This window comes from Mercurialis annua, linkage group LG6, assembly GCF_937616625.2.
Source record: "Mercurialis annua linkage group LG6, ddMerAnnu1.2, whole genome shotgun sequence".
Lineage (NCBI taxonomy): Eukaryota > Viridiplantae > Streptophyta > Magnoliopsida > Malpighiales > Euphorbiaceae > Mercurialis > Mercurialis annua.
The window spans coordinates 4,146,200-4,173,126 of record NC_065575.1 but is presented as its reverse complement, the minus strand read 5'-3'; the positions used below and the strand labels follow the sequence as shown (position 1 = coordinate 4,173,126).

Sequence of the window (26,927 nt, the reverse complement as noted above, 5' to 3'; positions counted from 1 at the left end):
ATTTGAATGGCAAAAGCACCTCTAAGTACATTTAGAGGCTGTGCGTTCAAATCTCGCCTCTCTAACTAACAATTAACTAATTTTTTGGATTGAACTAATTTTTTTGACAACATGTCTGCCATGCCACTACCAACTCAGCAAATTATTGACAAGAGAAACAGTTCTCGTCTAACCAAATCACAAGACATATCACATATCACCAAAACAAAATTAAATTCAAATTTTAAATCAAGTTAATAATTATATCATTAAAAAAATTATATATATCCAAAATAATTAATATTTCCTAAACTAATTAAAATTAATTTAGAATCCTAGTTACTTTAATTAAATTTATACTTAAATTTATCAGAAAAATATTAAAACTAATTTAATATTTTATTTAATTTAATTAAATCTCAATTTATCTCGAAACTTTATATTTATTTCGAGATAAAATTCATCCCGAAATTTAGATTCCTCCATTCTCCGCTCGCTCGCCGCTCTCTCGCACTCCGGTTACTGCCGCCCTCTTCCTCACCTATTTCGGCCGATCTCCAATGTTCATCCTTTTCGACAGAGAAGACGATCTGAATTCGTCTTATCCAATGGGAAAGATAAATGATTGGAGAAAGACAAGTTGAACACAACTCGTCTTTTTCACTAGAGAAAACAAAAGTGGTACGATTAATATGAGATTAGCACGTGATATGTTTTTTTTTTTACTGTGGTAAAATCTAATTACGTTAGTAGTTAGTGGTTAGTAGTTAAACTTTCATTTTTAATTCGGCCTTAAACACGCCGCTCTCTCGCACTCCGGTTACTGCCGCCCTCTTCCTCACCTATTTCGGCCGATCTCCAATGTTCATCCTTTTCGACAGAGAAGACGATCTGAATTCGTCTTATCCAATGGGAAAGATAAATGATTGGAGAAAGACAAGTTGAACACAACTCGTCTTTTTCACTAGAGAAAACAAAAGTGGTACGATTAATATGAGATTAGCACGTGATATGTTTTTTTTTTACTGTGGTAAAATCTAATTACGTTAGTAGTTAGTGGTTAGTAGTTAAACTTTCATTTTTAATTCGGCCTTAAACACTAGCCCTACTGAGACTCGAAACCGAGATCTCAGAAATGCACTGGAGCGCCTTAACCATTTGGGCTAGGCCTCACTGGCGTGATATGTTATTTAATGAATCTAGTCAAATAGTAGTATAATTTTAAATGTCATGTAAGTATTATTATAAATTGGGTTGGGTGTGAAACATAGCATGCTCTTGTATAGACCTAATCTAGTCAAATAGTATAATTTTACTTCTCGCTAGAGCAATTAGATCTTTCGTCAGGGACAAATTTTAATTCTGTGTATTAAACAGCTGTATATATGAGTACGATTTAAATTCGAAATCTTATTTAAATCACGAAAGCACCTTACTAATTTACATACACATTGTCATTTTAATATTATATACATACTCCATCCGTCCCGTTTAAAAAATCTCATATTTCATTTTGGGATGTCCCATTTAAAAAATTTCATTACTATTTTTTAATTCTATTAAATACTCTATGTTACTCTTCTTTTAGTTATCTTAAAAGAGCTCTATGGAAAATTCCTATCATTAATAGGGGCAAAATATGAAAAGATAAAGATAATTAATATTTTCTTAATATATGTAAAGTGAAATGAGATTTTTAAAGTGGGACGGAAGGAGTACGATTTTTAAAAATCAATGAAAAATCATTGTATGGTATGCTACTAATGAAGGTTGCGTTATCTCAAATATCATGTACTATTTATTATTAAAAATGAGAAAAGTATATATTAGCTCTTTTAAAAATTTATATATATGAATATTTTAAACTTTTAAAAATTATATCTTTGATTAACAATTTTTATTTTTATTTTTATCTTTTATTTATAAATATATACAAAGTGAAAGAGTGGTGATTTTTGAGACAGCAGGTGGTGGCATGACAGCCCATCGTAGGAGTTTGGTGATCATAATTTAACTTGGCCTTTTAACAGGCTAATAGTTTGTTGATTGGATGACCAATCAATTGTTTTTTTTTTCCCGAAAGGCTAAAACTTCCATTGATAAAATGAAAATTACATAAATGAATAGTTCTTCAACAAATTGAAGAGCTAATTTAGAATAATGATGAAAGCTGTTTGATACAGTCATCGAATAGGGCTTTTCCAACCATCAAAAAGTTATCCAAATACATAAATATTGAAAATACGATTTTGAAGCCGCTTGATTCTTGAAAGCTAGATCTCTTGAAAATTCATGTTTTCCGATCTTTATCTTCAAAAAGATAAATTTTTACCTCACAACACCTTCAATCATCAAGAACATTCAACAAAAACTTCAACAAGTCTTAATAAAATTCTAGATCTAAAAAAATTTATAAATTTAAAAAGACATAAATATAAAGAAAGCCGTAGAAATAGTAATAATTTGGGCGGAGAGAAGATGATTTTCCGATTAAGATCGGAAATCACCTTCTCCCATCCTCTATAAGATTAAAATGAAGAAAAAAATTTAAAGAGAAGGGAGAGCTTTTTTTTAGAGAGAGTGACAAATCAATTGTTAGCTATTGATCAAATTATATTATACATTAAAATTGAAAAAAAAAAAACCATACAAATATCAAACGACATAGATGACTAGATCAAAATGCACTGATGTAACATTAAAATGATAGAACGACATTAAGCAATTAAGATGGCAAGACTTTTAAGATAATTATCTACTGACTATTATAGTGGCGTCTAATAAGCTAAAAACAAATGAAAATGCCCTTAATTCTTCTTACAACTATAATGAAGGGTATTGTAGTCTAGATTGACGAATTTAGTTAAAAAAAATAAAAGATAAAATAAAATTAATTTAGAATACAATAAAATGAAAAATTAGAATGAGATTCTTTTAATTTTCTTTTTAATATTGATTATTCACTATTCTTTTTAAAAAAAATTATAAGAGAGTTTAGTTTTATTATTATTTATTTATCGGGGATTGGACTTTTTTTATATATATAATTTCCATCATTATTTTTATCATAAATCTTTTAATTTTAAGTGATTAAAATATTATTTTAAATAAATAAATTCTTATATATATTTTGTCTACTATATTTTTATATAGATAATTGATAATGTATTATTATATTATTTAATGAGGTAACATTAAAAATAATTAAATTACATTAATATCGGTATTCTAATAATTGGCTAAAATAAAACTCATTTCGTTCAAAAATAATAATATCATTTTTCATGTGATAAATAGTCATGCATTGCGTTTATTCTTTAAATAATGTTGAGTAAAATATTTGAAAAACCCATTTTCAATCTGTGACATACATAAGAAAATTATTTGTTGATTTTTTAACTATAAAAATAGTTGTAAGTTGAGTTGATTTTGGTAATTATTATTGCGTTTATATACTTTTCAGTTATCATCATCTAATATTTTTAGTATTTTTTTATAAAATTTTACTTAATATCAAAGTTATTATAAAAAATTAAATATCACAACTATACGTGTATTTTTAAAAATATGACTATTAATTTTATGTTAAAGTATTAATCTACTATTAGGAGTGATACCACATGCAGTTTGGAGTAAGTTCCAACTATATTCAAATTGCAACTGAATTGTTAATATATACTTAAAAAAGGAAAACTTTATAGTAAAAACAAAGCTAAATAGTTAAATGTAAATTAGCAAAACTTCAAAAATTGACTTAATGATCAGATGAATTTAGCTGAATTAAAAATAAAAATCATAATCCTCTCACTGTCTATAACCATCATTAGGTTGATTACAATTTTACTACATTCTTTTTCACAAGTTACTGTTTAAGTAACCAACTTATTTATTTTATGTTTACATTCATAAACTTAAAAAATAATTGATTATAAAGGACAATATAGATAAAATTAGCATTGTATTTTATAATATTTTTTGCTTTTTGAATAATTACATTCTTAATAAAAAATTAAAAATCAATTAGATTTTTTCTATCAAAAAATAAAATAACAAATCTAAATAACTAAAATGTTATTTTAATTAACCTATAAAAGTATTATTAAATTTATTTTAATAATAATATAAATCATGATATTCCGCAGCTTCTATATGCTAGTGTTAATATGAATATAGGTGAATTTTAGATAGATTTTAGGTGATTTTTAAATGTATATCACTTACTTGATCATTTTGATCAAATAGTATTTCATTTACTTTCAAAATCAACTCCATTTAGATTACTATGAAATTCAATAAAAAACATTTGAAACTAATTTGATTTTTCTTCTTCCCAAAGTTAGAATCCATTAAAACAAGATCAAAGTACAATCAAGAAAGTCATATGACAAACTTTAATAATATGATCTTTCCACTCTACTTTCTTAAAGATTTAATAAACAACAAAGGAATCAAGCAAAATTAATCGAAAATGAGAAGACTCAAGCCGTGGATCTCGCTAAGGTTGCCAACTTCGGCCACAAACGATGAACAAAGTCCCGTTGTGTGCGAGGGTCTTGATTATGAAACACTTCCGATTACACCTTCAAACCGCTAGATCCGTTGAAGTTTAGTACTTCTGATCATCTTGTCAATGAGATTCTATGAAGTTAGATAGATAACCCTTCAAGATCTTAGATCTACAAAAAGTTGACAATAAATTCCGAACAATCGCTATAAATTCTTGATAGATCTAAGAAGACAAACCATAAAAAAATAAAAGAACATAAAATTTCAATTAAGGAACGATAAGATCCATCTCGGAAAAACTACCTAGCGGGGAACTTTTATTGAAATAAAAAGTAGATCTATAAATTATTTAGTATTTATGGACGGAGAGGAGGTGATTTTCGATCGAAACCGAATAATCACCTCTTCCCACCCTTTAAAGGATGAAGATGAGAAGAGGGTTTTTTTAGAGAGAAGGAAGAGCAATGGTTTTAGAGAGAGAGAGTTGTTAGTTGGTGGCGACTAATTTACTTTTACTTTTATCTAATTTGAATACAATATTATAAATTAAATTTATTTTGGCTCACTCAAAATATATTTTATAGGTACACTTAAACTCCACGTCATATTCATCTAAAGTACTATACACAATAAGTGAACACCATAATTCAATCAAACTGCAATATGATCTGATTCAAATATTAAAAAACCCACAAAATATTTACCAAAATCTAAGATGGCAGTTGATATCTGGTGGTTTTTTAGTCTTTTATAAAACAAGTTTTTCCTTAATATTCTTTTACATATTTTAAAAACTATTTTTCTATATCAATATTTTTATAATTTTTGTTCATATAATTGTGTAAAAATCCATTAAAAAGTAATAAATAGACTAATTAATAAATTTAAATTTAAATTATCAATTATATATTATGTTATTAACTATTAATGGTAATACCAAATATTTTTTCATAAATTATGTATATTTTACAACTGAGACACACACAAGCAAATTAAAGAAATAAACATATATAATTTCTATCAATTTTTGTACAAACATCCTTTTTGTATCATTTTTATTTTTTTAACCCTAGCCACCTCTTTTCTCTCTAAAAAATCCTAGCCGTCTATGATTTTTCTCCTAATTCTTTTTCGGCTGGCGTCTAGTTTTACTGCATAAAAGAGACCTCTCTTTGAAGATCGAGAATGCGGAAAAGTCTTTAGACCTTTCCACTCATTCATATTCAAATTCAAAGTCTCTGGAAGCGAAGGGTCGGGAAAGAGTCAAAATTGACGGTAGCTATCTCTTCTATTATGTTATTTAGGTTTTATAAAATATAATAAGTAGCCAACACTTTTTCATATTCAATTCAATTTTTTTGAATCAAGATTCGAAGATAAATTGGAGATTTTTCAACAATAAAGAAGAAATCGTTATATGGGATATAGTAGTAGTTTTTAAATTTTTTGTGTTTCATTTTTTTATTTTTTGATAATTTTGTTTTATCCTTTTTATGTAAGATGTTGTTGTCTTTTCTATGTGAAAGGTTTGCTTTCTCTTTTTTATGAAGGATTTTCTTAAGTAGTGGTTATATTTAGTATTATGACTATAGTTTTTGATTTTAGAAATTAGTTTGTGGTGATTGAGAAGTTTGATTGAAAACTTCACTTTATTGACGAAACAGTTAAATAATTTATTTTTTCTCGTCGTAAGTAGATATGCGAATCAGGCGGTATGTTGTGTCAAGTTATCATATTTAATTTTTGAATTTTTCCAAATTTCTTATAAAATGTAATTGCTTCATCTTCAATTTAATAAAATTTGAAAAAAAAAACATTTTTTCACAACCAATAAATTATAATGAATTAGCTCAAATGATATAAGCACTAAACATTATTTTTATTAGAATAGATTCAACTTATCTCACAAAAGTTTTCTTTTTTTAATTATAAAAAAATTATTAAAAAAATAATACAAATAGTACATAATACACATATATCTAATTTTTTTAAAAGTACAACATCATATTTACAAATAATTATAATTAGTATGTTTATATGAAAAGATTAAATACATGTTTGTTGTGATATAAAGGAATAAGTGTTACTATGTGTTATACCTGTGACCTAAGAAGTACGGAAACTTCGACAAAGTTGCGTTTCCCGTTTCGGAAACGTTTCGGAAACCGGAAACTCTTCGACACCCGTACGAAACGTTTCGGGCCGTTTCCGTAAATAATAAAAATTAAAAATTTGTAAAAAAATTAAAATTATTACCCATAAATAAAAAAATCTAACTAGTTACCCATAAATTTTACATTCACATTGCCCACAATACATCAAATATACTTATTTGTGTTGAATTATATTATATTTTTCTATATATTTATAAAATCTTAAATATTTAGTATATTAAAATGAATTATTTTGTTAATTAATCATAAATATTTAGATAATATTTTTATAAATATATCCCTATATTTTTGTTATTTGCACGTTTCCCCCACGTTTCGTGTCCTTCATTTTGAAAAAATTTCGTTTCCCCGTGTCCGTTTCGTATCGTTTCCGTTTCCCGTTTTCGTTTCCGTGCTACCTAGCCTGTGACAATCAAATTTTAAAAGATACATTATAATACTTTTGTACAAAAGATAATTTTTATAAATCAAGATAGATCTATTGAAGAGAAAAAATATATTAAAGTACAATAATAAAAGTTTTATAACGACAAATAAATATATTATCTTCTAAATATCTTAATTTAATAATATATAATACAAACAAAGGCTAACAATCAAAAAGGAAAAAATAATTCTAAATCATGTCAATTAGCCATTTTAGCGTCCAACACGAAACTAAGTTCCGGTACGAGAGTTTTAACTCGAAACTTGATCGATTATGCCGAGAAACCGCTTGAATTTTTAAAGTTTCAATTTTTGCAACCATGTTCTTCAAAAAGAATTTAAAAGATAGGAGTTCACCAACAAGATAAAACTAAATATTAAAAAAAAAACAAATAAGATATAATGTTAAGAAGATCGCCAATATTTAAAGGTTCATAATAAAACAAGAAATTTTTAACATGCAAGTCTAAAAGTCTTCAAAAATTCATATTTGGATCATAAATAACATGCAACTCAAATAATCATGAAGCAAACATGATTTTATAAATACTTCTAAATTTTAACCCATAAAAAAACACAATTTACTCTAGCCATTGAGTAATTATTAAAGCAAAACAAGCTAAAAGAACAGGAAAAAAAGAAAAAGATGGTGGAGGAGATGGTTTTCGGGCCAAAAAGGAAAAAAAACCACCTCCTCAAATAATTTTTTTGAATTGTGTTTAGAAAAAAAGAAAATGGATTTGTTTTTTTAGAGATAGAAGGGAAAATTTCCTATAAAAAATAAATATATCAATATATAATATTTATTTACTCACATAACGTGGAATGCATATACATTTATTTAATATTTATTTGTAGGCTTAATTACTTAAAAACCACTCACCTTTAACTTTTTTTTCGTTTATACCCTGACCTAGGAAAATATTCATTTATACCCTGACGTATGTATTTATGTTTCACCTCTACCCCGAGGCACTAAATTAACCTCTTTTTATATAAAAAAAAGTTTAAAATGGTTCTTCATTTTTAACCTAGGCTAATTAGAGTTTAATTATAAATGAATTTTTCTCTAAATGAAAGACTATTTTAAATTTTTTTCTAAATGAAAAGAGGTTAATTTAGTGTCTCGGGGTAGAGGTGAAACATAAACACATACGTCAGGGTATAAATGAATTTTTTCCTAGGTCAGGGTATAAACGAAAAAAAAGTTCAAGGTGGGTGGTTTTTAAGTAATTAAGCCTTATTTGTAATGTAATGCTATTTTTTCATTAAAAGTAAAAGGAACATTACTCGAAAAATATAAAATATTAGCGCAGAAAATAATTTTCCGAGTATTGAAAAAACGCCTAATAAATATCACACATATCATTCAACAAAACTACATGTAGACCAAAAAAAGCACACTAAAAGTAAGCTAAAAAACACTCAAAATATATCTAAAAACACTAATAAAGTACAACTTATTTTGTCGCCTTTGACATTTGACCTTTTTATCAAGGATGTCCCTAAATTTTATTTTCAGCCTGTAAACTCCCTGAATTTTGATCTCGTGATCAGTAAACTCATCCCGACCAAATTTCCACTGACGTCGTCAATAGATGCTGGCGTGACTTTAAAAAAATTAAATTAAATTAAATTAAAACTCACTACAAATCATTTGACACACCATTAAAATACTTTAAAAATTCAATTTTTTCTTGATACGATTTTGTAAAATTAATTTTTTATACTCTGTGCTAACTTGATAGGGTGAATTGATCTTTTGATTAATATAAAATTAAAAAAAATTAAAAAAATTTCATTGACTGACACTAAAAATAAATAAAAAATAAATTATCCGAAATCAAATGAAAAATCATATTGATGATACAAATGAAAAATGAACGAAGAATCACTTTACCCCCTCAACTTGGCACAAAGTATCAAAAACGTCCAAATTGACAAAACTGAATCACTTTTATCATGAACTTGACAAAACTGGTACAAAAACAACCATATGCTGGTGTGGCACCTTAATTGGCGAGAGTCTCTAATTAATTATAATTTACTACTCTAACTAATTATATTTAAACACTAATTAAATTATAATTAATCTAAGGGTTTTATTGAACTTTTGTTCAAGATTTTTTAATTTTTTTTCCAGCTCCGGCGAGGAGGATCCTCGCCGGATAAGGGAGCTGCTGCTCCTCGCCCGAGGAGCAATTCGCTCTTCATGCGAGGAGCATGATGAACGGACCCATCTGGTCTGCTCATCATCTTCTTCTTTAAAAAGAAGATGGACAGACCCGTGGGTCTGTTCTAAATTAAAAAAAATTATTTTTTTTGTCAAAAAATGTAAAATTTGAAGGTTAATTTGTTATATGTATAAATTTTGGGTGTTAATTTGTATATATACAGACTTTGGGAGATTAATTTGTTATTTTAAGTTTTAAATTAAAGAGATTGAATTGTTTTTTTAATTATTAGGTATTAGTTTAAAATGTTAAAAAAAATAGGACCATTTTAAACCTTTTTCTATTAAAAACCTACATTGAAAAAAAACCACCTTGAAAAACCGGAGAGTGTATCTCACTCTCTTGGGTGAGTGTGGGGAGGAGGATTTTTGAACCGATTTTTCCGAATCTAGGATAAAAATAATCCCCTCTGTGCTAATATGAACGTTTTTAATAGTTTGTGTCAAGTTGAGGGGTAAATTGATCCTTTTGTTCAATGAAAAATGGGAAAATGGTCATCCATGTCCTTATGATTTAGGGTGTGGATCAAGTAAGCACTCAACGTCCGGAAAGGTTCACCCATGCCCCCAACGTTTGTAAAAATGGACAATCAGACCCTCGGTTTAACGCTGTTTCATTGCTCCTAATACTCCGTTAGTGTGATCTTACGTGGTAGAGATAAAAGGATCATTTATGCTCTTAAAGTTTGGGTCCGAGATCGAATGAGCCATCAACATTTGAAAAAGATTCACTTATACCCCTAACGTTTGAAAAGGTTCACTTATGCCCTCATCGTTTGAAAAAATGAACAGTTAGGCCTCTAGTTTAACACTGTATCATTGCTTTCCAACTCTACTAGTGTGATCCTACGTGGCTAATTTTTAGTATTTTCCATTAATCGAACCATAGGCAAACAATGTCGAATATTTAATCTGTAATAATTGTCTGCTATTATTAAAGACGATTAAACGTAATTAATAATGAAACGTAAATTATAAAAAAATCGGTTTGTTCGTCTTCTTCATGTGTTTTGATTCGACAATTACATTTCTCCAAAAATTAGAAACCCAATTATATAAAAAATTAACTAAAAGGATAAAAATTGCATTTTTTTTTCATTTGGCGTTCCATCTCATGCACTGCCTCCTTCTACCTCACCAAACATTTTTTATTTTCTCCGTCTCTGACATTGCAAGCTTCATCAAACAAAAAACTAATTTATAAAGAGAATTCCTTATTCAATTGATAGAGAAGGATAATATATCGGTTTAGCTCGGTATTGTAATAAAATTACTTTGCAACGACATATTATTGTTGTTGAGATAAAAACCGTCACCATAAAAAAAATTGACGGTAAAAATCAGTCACGTAAGATCACACTAACAGAGTTGTAATACCCCAAAATATTTAAGTATTTAATTGGACCACGTGTCCAGTGTTGCATCGCCGGAGTAGCGATATCGGAAGGATTTCCGAGAAATTAAGATAAGTATAAAACTTTAGCAGGACGGTTTTGAAAAAGATTACTGCGAGGAATTTAATATTATATTTCAATTATAAAGTTGGAATTGGAATTAGAAAAGAAAAATGTTAAGAAAGTCGCAAAATAAAGTACAGGGACTAAAATGGTAATTTAACCATATAAGACCCGAAGGGATATTATTTCGCCAAAGCCCGCGAAATATTTTATAGTATATGTGGTAAAAGTTTCGGGTCAATCGGGGACCTTTTAAAATTTGGACGCGGATGCGTTTTGGGCTAAATTGTCACTTTTGAGAAGTTTAAGGGCTAAAGTGTAAATTAGCCAATTAAGTCTCGAGAATAGTAATTAAAAGATTTTGACGGAAAATAATAATATTGAGTTAATATTATTTATATGAATATAAATAATACGTATCGACTCGAGTTAAAAGAATAATTTAACCGTTTGGTTAAATTAGAAAGTTAAAAGGATAATTGGTTCAAGTTAAAGAAATGAAGGACTAAAGTGGCTAATTGGCCAATCTATATAAAGAAAAGGAAAGAGATCAGATGGAAGAAGAAGAAGGAGCGTACAGAAGGTTTTAGGCGATCAATTCGATCCGCCGCCGTTTCGCCGTTTCTCGTCCAAATCGCGAGTTCTTTATACCGATTCGTTCAGAATTCGATTCTCTATCATCGCTAAGCTTCAAATCAAGGTAAGCTTGACGTTTTTATTATGAGAATTGATAAATAAGGGTTATTTCGTTTTAACGAATTAAACGAATCGTAATCGCGTTTCTACTGGCGTTTTTGATGATATTTGAGATGGTTATTAATGGAAATCGTGCTAGAATCGACTTTGGATGTTTAAGCACGTCGGAATTGGCCCGGGGAATGAACCCCGGGGCTGCACATCGGCAGCCGTTTGCTGCACGAACGTGCAGTACACGTTCGTGTAGCAGACTGCACGAACGTGCAGCACACGTTCGTGTAGCAGACTGCACGAACGTGCAGCACACGTTCGTGTAGCAGACTGCACGAACGTGCAGCACACGTTCGTGTAGCAGACTGCACGAACGTGCAGCACACGTTCGTGTAGCAGACTGCACGAACGTGCAGCACACGAACGTGCAGCGTACTGCTGCACGAACGTGCAGCGTACTGCTGCACGAACGTGCAGTACACTGCTGCACGAACGTGCAGTCCTTCGCCGAGTGAGAAATCCTGATTTGGGCTTTCTGGGCCCTGACGCGACGCAGAAACTCGATTTCAAACAATTTCAAGTCGTGTAATCAATCGTGATTCGATTGAATATCAAAACGTAAACTAGGACGTTTAAAAGAAAAGTGTGATTAAGAGATTATCAAGGTTAAGAGTCATATTTGAAATACGATTGTGTTAACCTAAGTTTATAACTTAAGAGTTTGAATACTAAGCCCACGTTTATGGATTAAACGTATAGGTAACTCAATTAAGTACCTGACGTACCGACAAGCTACCAAACCATTTAGCTGGAGTGGGCACGTGATTGGACAACGCATGGAGTTTACGCTTGCGGGATTATAATAATGCCGTTTTGGATAGCGGTCACTGTGAGTGGCAAATTTACTTTCGAGTATTATATATATAAAGTTATTTTGTATAGATATACATATACTGTTTATACGCATCGCATGTTATATAATTGATTGAAAGGTTATATGCTCTCTTAATTTCTATATGCGAGAACTAGTATGCGATCCGAAGAAACTAGCTACCTATTGGGTGTCAATAGGCTGTGTGATCACCAGTATCGAGTCAGTCTAGTATGTTTGCATTGAGAAATGACTTGACACAGCTGGGAGCTGTTGATGAATATGGAATTTACGATTGGGTATATGATTTCGATACGAGAGTGAACTCGGCTACGATGTAGCCTGGAAGTCCCCGTATCTAGTGGCTGGGCCACCAGCGAGTTGGACTCGCAATTGATATTTACGATTGGGTTGAATGATATATGATTATTCGAGAGATGTGTCGCATGCTAGGATATTAGTTTCGTACGGATCAAATACATGTTTATATGTTTTATATTATTGTTTTCTTAAGATGCGATGTTATATTTTTATATTAATACTGTTAGTAACTTGCAAGCTCACTCAGTATTTTCCAAAATACTGACCCCCTCACAGTGTTTCCTTTCAGGTGACCGGAGTCGGATCAGACAGACCATCTCCTTTGTGTCGGCAGCCTTTTGGCCTACGCAAAGTACGGGTTTTTATAGAGCTGCAGTAGTCAGTAGGTGTCAGTATAAGATTTATGATTCAATTTCAAACGGTATTTGAAAAGTAAACTCTGATATAATTCTATAAATAAGTTGTTTATAAAGATGACGTTTTATCCGTTTGAATTTTATACCAATTGCCTTGAGAGGAATTGGTTATGATTATGACTAGAAACAGGGCGGTGTTGGATATGAGATATCGCTCGGTAAGACCCTGATTTCTAAGAATTGTGATGTGAACGTTTTCAGGAAATGAATACGATATTTTGATATTTGAATTATATTACTTAAGAAAGATTTCTGAAAACGTATTATATATAATAATATGTTTTATTCGCGAAAAATTTATAGTGGTTTTAGGCTTGCTACGGGTTCCGGAGCTACCACTCCCGTTCCCTAGCGCCGGTCTCGGCTCAATAAATTGGGTCGTGAATAAATTGGGTCGTGACAAGAGTTTTGGAACAGTGAGACAGTGTTAAACTGAGGGCCGAATTGTTCATTCTTTTAAAGTTGGGGGCATAAGTGAACTTTTTCAAACGTTGGGAATATAAGTGAACCTTTTCAAACGTTGGGGGTATAAGTAAACTTTTTTCAAACGCTGAGAGCTCATTGATTCCGTACCAAACCTTAGGGCATAAATGATCCTTTTATCATTGCCACATAGGATCACACTAACAGAGTCTTAGGAGTAATGGAACAGCGTTAAACCGAGAGGCCTGATTATCCATTTTTATAAACGGTGAGGGCATAGGTGAACCTTTCCGGACGTTGAGAGCTTACTTGATCTAGACCCCAAATTTTAGGGGCATAAATGACCCTTTTCCCATAAAAAATAATATTGTTTGAGTACTAAATGAAAAAAAGATGAAAGTGTGAATCAAAAGATACGTAAGGACCTAGTAATAATTAGTTGAAAATTAAATAATGGAATAAGTGTGCAAGTGTATCTATATATCTGACACTCCTTTGTATGACTCTCTCCACCTTCTTCTTCTTCATCTTCAATTAGGGTTTCACATTTCACAGTTAACGACACACAAAAACAAAAACCAGTCACCATTTCTCCTCTTTACTTCCTTTAATTCACTCAACGGACTCAAGAATCGAAAACCCATCTCAGTCGATTGACTCCATGACTCTGAACTGCGGACATTTTTCACTAAGCAGAAGAACAATCAAGTAAAAAATATCAGTAATACCCTTGTGCTGTAGAAGATGGAGAGATCTAGATCTAAGCGAAATTACTATTATGACCATCCACAAGACTATGACAATGAAACTACAATCACTAGAACAAAACCCAGATACAACAACAATAACAACAGTCACTACTTCCCTAACAACAACCGCTACCGTGGCGGCGGAGGCGGCGGTGGAAACAACAACTTCAACGGCAACCGCCCGAAGCCACCGCAGCAGGACAACACTCTAATGGTAACCACAAGCTATCGGATTTTATGTCACGATATGAAAGCAGGTGGAGTGATTGGTAAGTCGGGGAGTATTATCAAGTCCATTAGACAGCACACTGGCGCGTGGATCAATGTGCATGAGCTGATTCCCGGCGACGAGGAGAGAATCATCGAGATTTCGGACACGCGGCGGCGGGACCCGGAAGGGCGAATGCCGTCGTTTTCGCCGGCGCAGGAGGCCTTGTTTTTGATACACGATAGGATTCTGGAGAGTGATGGGCAGTTTGGGGGGATGATTGAAGAGGATGAGTATGGTGGTAGAGGGGTTAGTAATGGGAGTAGAGTTGCTACGAGATTGGTTGTGTCGAGAATGCATGTGGGTTGTTTGTTGGGGAAAGGTGGGAAGATTATTGAGCAAATGAGGATGGAGACGAAGACCCAGATTAGGATTTTGCCTAGAGATCATACTTTGCCTCGCTGTGTTTCCATGTCTGAGGAGATTGTTCAGGTTTTTGCCTGTTTACTAGACTTTTTATTGCATGAAACTGGAATGAAACTGATATGAAACTGGAATGAAACTGATATGAAACTGGAATGAACAAATGATGACTTGAACTTCATTATCCTTGGATACTTGATTTGACCCTTTTAGCAGTTGGTTAGTTGGATATTGTAAATTACATTAGGAGACCAATTATTGATTTGACATGCACATCAAATTTGTGGTGGATGCTGTTGTTTGATGGGTGTTTTTAATACTTTGAAGACTTGTTGCTTGTTGGGTGTTGGTGATTAACTTTTTTTGTAGTGTTCATATGCTGCTGTCTGATTCTGAAGTTCTATTTTGATATGATTTATCAGGGATGGTGATTTGCAAGACAATTTGAAGTCTGTTTAAAAATTCATCTTAGAATGTACGCATTGTCTGTTGGTTAATTTACATTGGAGTTTTGTTTAAGCTTGAATTTATGCTCTTACTTACCACAACACTAGAGAGGTTGAATATAGCATCAAGCATTGATGTTGTTTGTGTGTTAAAGAGACATTAAATTATTGACTGCATGTATCAAATATTGGTATATTTGTTGAACCTTGTTATGTTCAAAAGCCTATGAAATTACTTTTCGGTGATTACTTTGACAATGCAAGGGTCTTAGAATTAAAGGTGCATATTGGTGCCTCCGTGTAATACTGTAAGAAAACTTGGTTTTTCAGCATACTGAACTTTAAATTGAGGATAATGTCAAAAGAGATGAGCATATTGAGGGACTCATTAATTTTTGTTTCCAACACAGGTTGTAGGTGATATGAATGCAGTTAAAAATGCTGTAGCAGTAATATCATCACGCTTGAGGGAGAGTCAGCACCGTGACCGAAGTCATGGAAATTTCCATGGGCGAATACACTCACCAGATCGATTTTTCCCTGATGAAGATTATGTTCCCAACATGAATAACTCGGGACGACGGTCATCTATTGATGGGCCCTCATTTGGTTCACGATTATCTGGCCCCAATTACCGAAACAATAATTATTCCTCCCGCCAATCTGGTTACCCTGTTGAAGCTGGGGCTCCCATGGCTGACAGTGCCCAGCCCTTTTATGGCGATGACCTAGTGTTCAGAATGCTTTGCCCTGCAGAGAAGATTAATAAAGTGATCGGGGACTCTGATGGCATAGTAGATTTGCTTCTGAATGAAATTGGTGTGGATATAAAGGTTTCTGACCCAGTCTCTGGATCAGATGAGCAGATAATTACCATTTTATCTGAGGAGGTACTTACCATCACCTTAACTTATAGTGTATTGTGGGGACTAATAGCCAATGGTTCCTATGTGGCCTTGCCAATCCTTTAGAATGATAGATTTAGCTGTGAAAGAAAGCTATCATTGTCATATTTTACCTTCTGAATATTTTGTTCCTCTTCTAAATTATTTTGGATTTCTTTAACTATTGTATTTGGAATTTTTATTTTTGTAGTGATTTCTAATGTTTCTATGCTCACTCTGCTCTTTCATTTCTGGATGTTTTAACCGAGTTTTTCTCGCACTCTTTTATCTTCCTTATGCAGGGCCCTGATGATGAGCTATTTCCTGCTCAGGAGGCTCTGTTGCATATTCAAACACAAATTGTGGATCTTGTTCCCGATAAAGACAATATTATAAAAACTAAGTTAATAGTCTCATCTGGTGAAATTGGATGTTTGGAGGGAAGAGATGGATCATTGTCTGAGTTGGAGAGGTTAACTGGTGCAAAAATACAGACCCTGCCAAGGGACAAGCTTCCTGCTTGTGTATCAGGCACTGATGAGCTTGTACAGGTATGCCGCTCAACACAATGAAATTTATACTGTTGCATGGCCATGACTTTCTTGTGAAAGCGTTTTACTGTGCATGAAGCAAGTTTGATTGTCATCATCCATTAGCGGATCAAGACATATACTTTTAGGGGCCAATTTATGACTAAATTAATATTTTAAATTATAATCAAAAGCAATAATTTGTAACACCATGTCATAATTGTATAATATATAAATATAATATGAAACTAATATACAATTTAGAATAAAAAAAGTAGTAATTACACTAGCAGTGAAAATTTACACCTTTACAGATGCAATGACCTCCAAAACAATTAATTTATCAAAGAAAAACCCATCATTTTTACATTTTATTCGAGAGGGCTGTGGCCCCCTCGGCTTGTGTTAATGACGGGCATGCGTACTTTTCTAATGATTGTGATGTGCACCTGCGTCTACACTCCAGTTGCAATGATTGTGACCAGAAAAGATGCATTGAATTCCCTGATTTTCAAGGGACGATCTACTTACTAAATGTTTTTGAATGATTTTAATCTCTTACAGATAGAAGGGGAAATAAAAGCAGCTCGAGATGCTCTTATTGAAGTGACATCAAGACTGAGGAGTTACTTGTACAAGGAATTCTTCCAAAAGGATACACCGCCACCAACGTCTGTGTCCAGCATTGGGTATGCTTCAGGAATGGAAGTTGCCTCACCAATTAATGCGACTGCAGCTCGTGACGGTGGTGGTGAACCTCCTGCTGCAAATTATCATACTACACAGACTGCAGCAGCTACACAACCATCAAAGGTTCTTGTATGTGCAACTTTCTTATTCTGATAACTAAATAACTAGTCAAACGAAACCGAATCCTCCTGACACTTTTCAAGCCAACAGAAACTTTTTAAAATAGGTGAAAAAAGTTGATCTTAAAAATTAACCTGTCCTTTCTACCCGTTTGAGCAAAAATTGAATGTTTACTGATGTATTTTCTGGCCATAAAAAGTAATTATTCTTTATAACATATGACTTGCTTTGATTCCTTAGAAAGTAGAATTGAGTTAATGGTCAATCCAGAACTAGACATTTACAGAAAAAGCCCTTTTGTATGCAATGTCCATCTTCTGGAATCTGAATGAGGAAAATTGTCCTGTTTAACGGATCAGTTAGATTAGATACATAGAGAGTCTTTAAAAGAATCATCTTTAATGTTAAATCTCATTTTTGTAGGATGCTGGAAGGTCGAGCACGGAAAAAGTGAAGCAGCATGAAAGTGAACGACGGGAAGATGTGCCTCCTGTAGTACCTAGGTATCAGTTTCGGCTTTGTTTTAATTAATAGGCAATACATTTTTGATATTTTATAAATTATGCAGCATGATTTAACATAATTCTTCTTTTTTCTCTTTCTGTTAGAATCTCTGTACCACTTGTGACTAGAAGTATTATTGAGATTGTAATACCAGAGCACGCAGTTCCCAAGCTCGTAACAAAATCGAAAAATAAGCTCGCCCAGCTCAGTGAGGTGACCTACATTTTGTTTTCTGCCAATTCAACTCATTTTCGTATTTTACTTGCAGTATTTAACTTCTTTGCAATCTATTATGGGACAGTTATCCGGCGCCAGTATACGCATTTTAGAAGATAGCCCGGACATGACGGAAAAGATTATACAAATATCGGGCACTCCGGATCAAGTAGAGAGAGCCCAGAGCTTGCTTCAGGGATTTATCTTAAGTAGTAAGTCTGTCTCTCTCTATCTCCAAATAAGCAGCACTGAGATACTTCATTCAATCAACATTTCTCGTATCGGAAACGTGTCGGAAACTTTGCGTTTTGGACACGAAACTTCATTTTTTATATAAGAAACCTTAGAATAAGTGTCCTGTTTTTCTGTATCCGTGTCCATGCTACATACTTTTTTAGCTCTATTACTAATTCAATTAAAACTTGGTTTGATTCAGCACAAGAAGATGGACCTTGAGAGGATAATGAAACTACAGAAATGAGTTAACGGTATCTAATCTCCTGAATTATAAATCCTAACAACAAATGCGGAGCGTTTTGTCGGCCAAATTTTGGCATGACAGCATCAAACAGGGGTGCATGTCTCTCTTGGCTGTTGTTGTTTTAAATCTGTAATTTTGAAAATGAGAGTTCCACTGTAAATAGAACTTGGGGAGCTCAGCTTTTTGTTGTTTCTTTTTCCTGTATCGATATGAGAATGCAGTGGTTTCGTTTTGAAGTGAATTTGCATGCTTCGTCACCTAACAATTTTTTGATAGTGTCTCAAAATTGAACTGTTGGCTGAACTTATGTGGCCGTCCGTGTTCATAGTTAAATCGGTTCAACTATCGGTTCATCTAATTAAATAAAAAATAGATATAATTTTACAATACATATACACTATAGTATGTATTTTTCTTTAAAAATAAATCTACCTTTTTAAAACTTTAACATATACTGATTTTTAATAGTTCTAATGTCTTGAAAAACTCCCGACCTGTTATCCCTGACATTGAAAATTGGTTAATTATTTTATTCTGCACTTTCTTGTTTCAGTTGTACTCTTGAGCATTAAATTGATATTTTTTTTCATTTGGGTTTGTTCCTCAGATCCCTTTGATGTCCAAATGAAAAAAATCTTCAAAAAAAATTCAAACTGAATCTTTTTTTTGCAATAAATTGACTTTTTTTTTGAAGATTTTTTTGAATTTTTTTAAATAAAAAAATATCAATTTAATGCTTACAGGTATAATTGAAACGAGAAAATGCGAAATAGGATAAAATTGACCAGTTTCTAACGTCATAATAGAATTAAAAAGGGGCAAAAGAGTCGGATGTTTTTAATGCATTAAGCCTTTTTAATAAGTAAATAAAACGAAAAAGCTAAACTAATTTGAAAAAGTCAAATGCATATTTATGAGTCTAAACTTTAATAATTTGTTTGGATTGAGGGTTGAAAAGAGTTAGCAAGGATTGGGAGGGGTTGTTTCCGAAGAAAGTTTCTATTACGAGATCCTTTTAAGCCCTTCAAATTGAGACGCTGGGAATAATTGAAAAATTTAAAGTTATTTTTAGCTATTTTTTTATAAACTCATATGTACTTTTTTTTTGCCCAACATCACTTGTCTCCCAAATACTCTCTAAGAATTTAATCGGTTAAACTTCTCAAATTTTATAATCACTACTTAAACAATTAAATTAATTTTTTTTAGTATGTTCAAGCACTTCTGTTCTAGTTAACATATTACCGGTGCAACAAATGCTCAAGAGCATATGAATTTTTTCAAAACCACATTCTTTAAGAGAAATGTTTAATAAATTCATGAATTTGAGAAAAATATAAAAAAGCCTAAAAACGGATTAAATTTTCAAAAATACATTTTTTTTAGAAAATTCATTTGATACCTTAATTTGTTTTCACTCGTTATATTAAAATTCTCGCTTTATCGACCAGAGACATATTTTAAGGTATTAAATATATATCTATGACTTCCCTCCTTAATTATTAAAAAAAAAGTATCTATGACTTATTTTTTACTGGTGAAAATAGAAGCATAAAAGTTTCTTATTTTGTCCGCTTTACATCAAAAATATATGAGCGACCTATTTTTTGAAGTATCAAATATGTATGTATTGCATTTTTTTTACAAATAAAGATAACAAAATAAAGAATGAATTTTTGTAGGTAAAAATGATTTTTTTTTATTTTTAAATTCAGAGTGCAATTTTTATAACTATCATGCAGGTAAAAAGATAATAATAAATAAAATTATCATAAATATTATTAAATTGGAAGAACATATTAAATTTTTAAATTATATTTTTCCAAAAAACTACAATGAAAAATTGCTTTGATATATGTATTAAAATATAGTATATTCATTTTTGAATTTCTTTATTAAATTTAGTATTTATTTTTTATATGCGCTATCAAATGTAATATTATCAATTAATATTTTTATCCGTAACCGAGAAGTTAAGTTTTAGTGTATAAATAGTCATGACTCATGGGAATCCCAATCCGAAATGAATAAGTAATTAAAATGTCAAACTTTAAATATTTAGTTAACCATTGACAAATTAGTAACTGGGTCCTAATTTAACAAGTAAATAAAAGATTATATAGTTTATTACTCATTCATTTTACTTTACTAGTTTCGCATTACGTGCTATGCACGTGGCTCGTAACGTAACTCGCCAATGAACATATTAGTAAATTTATTATAATTATATCAATTTTTTTATTTATAAATTATATTAAATTAGTTAAGAATTTTTGTAAAAGTAAATATAATATATTCGGCTATTGAATTTTTTTCCATATTGAATTTATTCTTCTTTTGGTTTTATAATAACCATAATTAAATAATTAACTTAATTTTGTTAATAATATCTTTAAAAATAATAAAATAGAAATTTAAATAATAATATATTGACCAAATATAATATTTTAAATTTATAGTTCAATCAAACTAAAAGATAGGTATTCCTACTAATTTGAAGACAATTTAGTTATTTTTTACATACTAAAAATTAAATTAGAGATAATTTAGCTATCTATTCTAATTAGAACTTTAATTACAATAGTGATTAATTAAGTAACTAATTAGTTAATGACTATAAAACCTTTATTTAGTAGTAAATTGAAAAGGATTATTCAGTAAATTTGCCTGTCCCCCCCATCCGTGCTTTTATATATAGTATAGATAAGTCTCATTTTATAATATATTTAAAAATTAGGAAAACATTAATTAAAGATAATATTTTTAATTATTTCTTATGAATGATAATAGAATTTTTCATATTTTGAACAATAGACATAGTCGAAATGAGAATTGTAAAAATTTGTATAATTTTATCAAACAAAAGAATTTGTGTAACTATTGTTCTATTTGATCCCCTAAATTTACACTCAACAACTATATAAGAAGATAAACAACAAAAATGATAATTTTTACAATTTTATAAGATTGGGTTCATTTCTATTTCTACATCTACACCTCCAAACTCCCCAATCTTCTCTGCTTCTCTTGTAATCTGAATATCAGACGGACTCGCGTATTGATGAACTACTATTACGACAAATCGTGGAACTAGAGCTGCGATAATTATAGCAAGCAAGCATAACCAAAACAATCTTGTCTTTGCAATTTCAAAAATGGCCCTGTGGAGTCACAAAACTTGGGGGGTTAGATTTATGAAACATATACATTCATACATAAATGATATATAGAAAACTGGGTTAACTAGGAAACTGGCATAGCGCATATCTTGTCCATGTACTATCACATTTTTAACGATTGAATCTTGTACTAAAAAGACGTCCACATTGGATCCCTACACGGAAGGACTTAATGTATTTGCAATTGATAATGTAGGGATCCAATATGGACGTTTTTTTAGTATAGGACTCCATCATTAAAAGTATGATAGTGCATGACCAGATATGCGTTATGCCTAGAAAATTGAAGAGGGCTTACCAATATCCAACTAATGTAGGCAAAGCATCAATGACAATGACACAAATAAATGTTGCAACTATTGACCCCCAGATGGCGGCATGCGTAATCCAACTCCATCGCACCACATCCATAGCCAAGTGCAAATTAACCAAAATCACCACGGCCAGTGTCCACAGATCTCCTATACTTGATGCATCAATTGAGCTGCCCCAATATGCTAACAAAGGTACGAAATACACAACTGCACTTTGCCATACGGTGTCCACCATTGTCAGCCAAAACAGTTTAGAGTTATAGCTCTCCCGTCTCTGCCCACATCCATATAGCTGAGGATACTTCTCAAGACTCCGTCTACTTAGGTCCTTATCAAGAATACCAACAATAATGGTTGGCACTGAAGTATAAATAATAGAATACAGCATACTGCTCCACTCATTGATTGCAGTTGTCAACGTGAAACTTGTAAAGAGCACGTACCTGTAAAAACAAATGATATACACAACCACAAGTGTTAAAGTTCAGAGTCGGTCAAAGAATTTAACAAATAGCATTCAAACTCAATGCCTGATTCTTCTGTAGGCATAAGAAAAGAAGATGAACACTCACCAAAATAAAACAAGAACAAATATAGCATTCCTATAAAAGTTATACAGTATCATGTATGCCATCCGCTGGTAATTCCAATGTCCATGGACCAATAAAAGTGGAACTAAGAATCTAAACTGCCCCATCGCAAAGTCTGATGCCATTACAGCTTGCCGACCTTCTTTTCCACTGATGCCAACTCCAACATCAGCCATTTGGATCATTGAAACATCATTAGCACCTATTCACAATCATATTAGCATACAAAACCAACAATAGATGATGAAATAGAAGACTCTGGTTTATTAAAGCGAAGCAAGAGAAAGTAAGTCACCATCTCCAATAGAGAGCGTCATGTCAGCAGTTCTGTTCTTCACAAGGGCAACAATTCCAGCCTTTTGCAATGGTGCTACCCGGCAGCAGAGTACCACAGAACATTTACTGGCCAGTTCAAATAGCTGCAAAATGCCAAAATTCAGCAGATGCATGCAGGAATATGAAAACAGCAAAACATGAGCTAAGACGTTAAATATTACCTCTTCTTCAAGTTCGGTGTCAAGTATATAAACAAGGCTGGTACCATCAATAATCAAGGCCACTTCGCTTACAGCAGCGGTAGTTGACATTAGCAAAGCATCTTGCAAACTCTTTCTACATGACTCCTTAGACTTGCTGTTGATTATAATCTGGGTCATTCTGTTAGTCAGCAGTTTTGAAGAGTAACCAATTGATATGGCAGTTTCTTGCTTGTCCCCAGTCAAAACCCATACTTTAATTCCCGCTGACCTAAGACATTCTATGGCTTCTGGTACACCTTGTTGCAGCTTATCTTCAATGGCAGAAGCACCAAGTATGATTAGACGAGTCTCCACACTGCTAGCAACCTTTCGAAGCATTGCAGCCCTACCTATTAAAGCTGTGCTAGCTGCTTCAAAGGAGCTGTGCCACTGCTCAAATTCCGAGTCACTCAATTCACGCATCCCAATAACAAGAGTTCTCAAACCCATTAAAGAGTAGTTGTAAAGATTGGCTTCAGTTGCACGTATCACATTCATATATACAGATCTATCCCCCACACTAAACATGGATGTATCAGCACCTTTTACAAAGACTTTTACAGTCTTGTCAGGGCACCCTAGTATAACTGACATCCTCTTCCGGTCACTATCGAACTCATGCAGACCCAAAACATCGAACCTTTGCCTTTCTCCATGGATATCAATAACTATATGACCTGAAGTTCGTTCAATAAGCATAAATCCATAAGCAGCAGCAGCATATGCCAGTGCTTGTTCATCTGGAGATTCCCCTTGATAATCTATCAACGTAGCAGTATGATCAGATGCATCATCAAAAGCAATAGGCACTATAGTATTACATGCCGCCAGTGCAAGAAAGAAATCATGAACACGCTTGTGTTCCTCCGTGACCTTTCCGCTTCTTCTTGATAATTGTAGAAGCTGAGGGTCAACCTTCACCTTCATCTTTGGCCTCAAAATCTTTCCATCCACTGAAACACATGTAAAGAATCGCTCAGAAAATCATGTAAAAGAAACACAACACAAGTTTTTTTTTTGTTTGATAACAAATTTCTTACCTTTAACAGAAAACCCATCCTCCAGTATACTAGTTTTTCCACCACTGTAATCTACTCCCCATATGCTTGCACACTGAAATTCCATTTTGTTCTCGGTAAGAGTACCTGTTTTGTCAGAGAATACATACTTAATTTGCCCCAAGTCTTCATTGATATTTAAAGCTCGACACTGGAATCTTGAATTGGAGGTCTCATCATACATGTGCGTATCTCGAATCATGAAAAATGCCTGACCAACCCGAACAAGCTCCATAGAAATGTACAAAGATATAGGGATCATAATCTGGAAGACAATCACTGACATTAGAAATGTGAAAACTATCTCAAGTCCCCATCCATAATAATTATAGTCATCCTGCTCCTCATCATTGAAGTCTTTTTTCCTATAAAACGGCATGGTATTTAGCTCATCCTTGTGACGCCTCAACCACACAGCAGCACAGACAGAGACAATACTGCACAAAGCAATAAGAAACAAAGAAAGGATGATGATCTCTAGATTCATGCGCGTCTCTAGTCGACTCCTCTTTGAAGGGGCTCCTGAGCTATTGAGCATAACTTTGGTCTCTCCTCCACAATATACTGCAACACCAATTGCCCAAGCCGTATTCTTGAGCTCACAGCCACGGAGAACAATGTTGGAGGGACCAAGCGATAGCCTTTTCCCATGGACATCCATGTTGCCTTGAAACCCGTAGATATTTCTATTGGGTTTCTCACACTTAATAATGAATCCTCCGCCGTCAATGTTTTCTTTCGAAAGGGCGGTTTCTTGTTTTGCATACCGCGTCTTCAAATTCGACTCCCCATCTAAATTTATAGTCTGGACATAAGCAACCCCAGTAGGGTCACTGGTAGAGAGCAGAACCATATCACAAGGAAGACTTTGAGCTGCATAAATCTTGATGATTTCACCAACCCGAATATCCTTACATCTCTTCTCCTGGAACTGATCATTAACCAAAACCCAAGCCAATCTATTATTCTCAATTCTATCTGATCTATGCCTCCTCCAATCCTCATATGCATCCTTAACAGCAGTAACCGAAAGAACAAACGCAAGTGGCAAAATAGAAGCACCCCTACCAAAAACCGCAAGCTGGGGGAGCTGATTGAGCACAGCAATAATAAGGAAATAAATGTATGCAACTCTATGAAACTGCTCAAACAAATTCCTTGGAATAAACGAAAACACAGAATATTTCGCAGTACGAATAGAATTCCCCGAGAATTCGAACCTTTCGTTAGTCCTATCAGGGTCATTTAGATAAATCAACCTCGCGTCCTCATCGCTAATCTCCTTCTGCGACGCGCTAAACACCGACGAATCATGCCCTCTACTAGAACCATGCCTCATCACAACAGGCTTGGATCCACCTGAATCCCTAACTGAATCATTACCTATGGACTGATTACTTCTCCTAGACATGGAATTCAAAGAAGCTTCAAAGGTTGAAGCTTTCTCAATTGAATCCATGAGGGTTTTCGACAGATCAGAGCTAATGTCTCCTTAACAACAACAACATAACATAAAGCTAACTAACATACAATACCCAGATGAAAATTGCAATCAAATTCAGAAAAAGCTATGAACTTTTTACTTAAGGGATCACAAATTTAACTAACATAGAATACCCAGATGAAAATTTGCAATCAAATTCACAAAAAGCTATGAAATTTATACTTATGGGATCACAATCTAACTAACCAACTAACTGACTAACAATATATCCAATGTTTTGAACAAAAAAATCAAAATCAGACACACCCAGAAACTATATAATAACAGGAATTAAAATTATTATTATTGAAGAGGATGAATGGTTAATTATACAGAAAGAAAAAACATGGTGTTTATGAGGAATGGTACAAAGTCAAAGGCATTGTTTTAAAATTGAAAAATAAATAAAATGGACGGGCATTACAAGCAGACCTTGATTGATTATTCAAAAAAATGTAATTGAAATTGAAATTGAGAGTAGAAAAGTCTTGGTTTGTTGATGATTCAAAAAAAATTGGATTCTAGAAGGACTGCTGGGGTTGGATTTAAACGTGTAATTCTTCTCTTAGATGTCTCTATTTGACTCCACTTTTCCAACTAATTGAATTTTCTTCCCCTTTTTTTGGACGTAAAAAGCAATTCATTATATTAATTTGGAAACAATTAGTATAACTTTCTCACTTTACCTTAAACTTACTTGTAGGTGGGGGTGAGCATTTAACCGAATTAACTGTTCGACCGAATAGCTAAAATCTAACCGATCGAAATATATAAAAATAAATTTCAAAATCGAACCAGCCAAATATATTGATTAATTTGGTCGGTTCGATTAAACCAAAAAAATTATGAGAAAAAATTAAAAAAAAAATGAAATTTTGGTTAATTCAATCCGTTCGATTAATTTGAAAAATTTAAAATTCAAGCCGAACTGATAAAATAACCAAATTTTTAATACAAAAACCAAATTTATCGGTTCGGTCGGTTAATTCGGTCCGCCGATTTTCTGCTCACACCTACTTATAGGGTTGTGCAAAAACTGAA

General features: G+C 32.5%; 2 protein-coding genes across 3 annotated transcripts; one reads left to right on the top strand and one right to left on the bottom strand.

The window, feature by feature from the left end:
- The first annotated feature begins 13,958 nt into the window (after positions 1-13,958).
- On the top strand, positions 13,959-19,001 carry LOC126687324 (RNA-binding KH domain-containing protein RCF3). Of its 2 annotated transcripts, none has more exons than XM_050381857.2 (8): positions 13,959-14,942; positions 15,730-16,209; positions 16,506-16,754; positions 17,298-17,552; positions 17,967-18,046; positions 18,152-18,260; positions 18,349-18,475; positions 18,700-19,001. In XM_050381857.2, exons 1-8 carry the CDS (start codon positions 14,238-14,240, stop codon positions 18,717-18,719), a joined length of 2,025 nt encoding a protein of 674 aa, XP_050237814.1. In that variant the 5' UTR covers positions 13,959-14,237; the 3' UTR covers positions 18,720-19,001. The 2 variants fall into 2 exon arrangements, with proteins under 2 accessions (XP_050237814.1, XP_050237815.1); XM_050381858.2 differs by having other exon boundaries at positions 13,960-14,942; positions 17,298-17,546.
- A 2,565-nt stretch (positions 19,002-21,566) lies between these two features.
- Positions 21,567-26,516, bottom strand: LOC126686802 (phospholipid-transporting ATPase 1). Its single transcript, XM_050381042.1, has 6 exons — positions 24,386-26,516; positions 23,325-24,298; positions 23,123-23,246; positions 22,810-23,029; positions 22,222-22,680; positions 21,567-21,905 (listed from the first exon to the last, which is right to left on the bottom strand). The coding sequence occupies exons 1-6, from the start codon at positions 25,860-25,862 to the stop codon at positions 21,704-21,706; spliced, it is 3,456 nt and encodes a 1,151-aa protein (XP_050236999.1). The 5' UTR covers positions 25,863-26,516; the 3' UTR covers positions 21,567-21,703.
- Positions 26,517-26,927: the final 411 nt, after the last annotated feature.

Excerpts from the sequence above, each read along its gene's own strand:
- LOC126687324 (XM_050381857.2), top strand. The coding sequence starts at position 14,238 with ATGGAGAGATCTAGATCTAAGCGAAATTACTATTATGACCATCCACAA. Across the intron at positions 16,755-17,297 it reads GCACTGATGAGCTTGTACAG|ATAGAAGGGGAAATAAAAGC; the intron begins GTATGCCGCTCA and ends AATCTCTTACAG. Across the intron at positions 18,047-18,151 it reads GTGCCTCCTGTAGTACCTAG|AATCTCTGTACCACTTGTGA; the intron begins GTATCAGTTTCG and ends TCTTTCTGTTAG.
- LOC126686802 (XM_050381042.1), bottom strand. The coding sequence starts at position 25,862 with ATGGATTCAATTGAGAAAGCTTCAACCTTTGAAGCTTCTTTGAATTCC. Across the intron at positions 22,681-22,809 it reads TTTGTTCTTGTTTTATTTTG|GTACGTGCTCTTTACAAGTT; the intron begins GTGAGTGTTCAT and ends TTGTTTTTACAG. Across the intron at positions 21,906-22,221 it reads CCTACATTAGTTGGATATTG|GGCCATTTTTGAAATTGCAA; the intron begins GTAAGCCCTCTT and ends GTGACTCCACAG.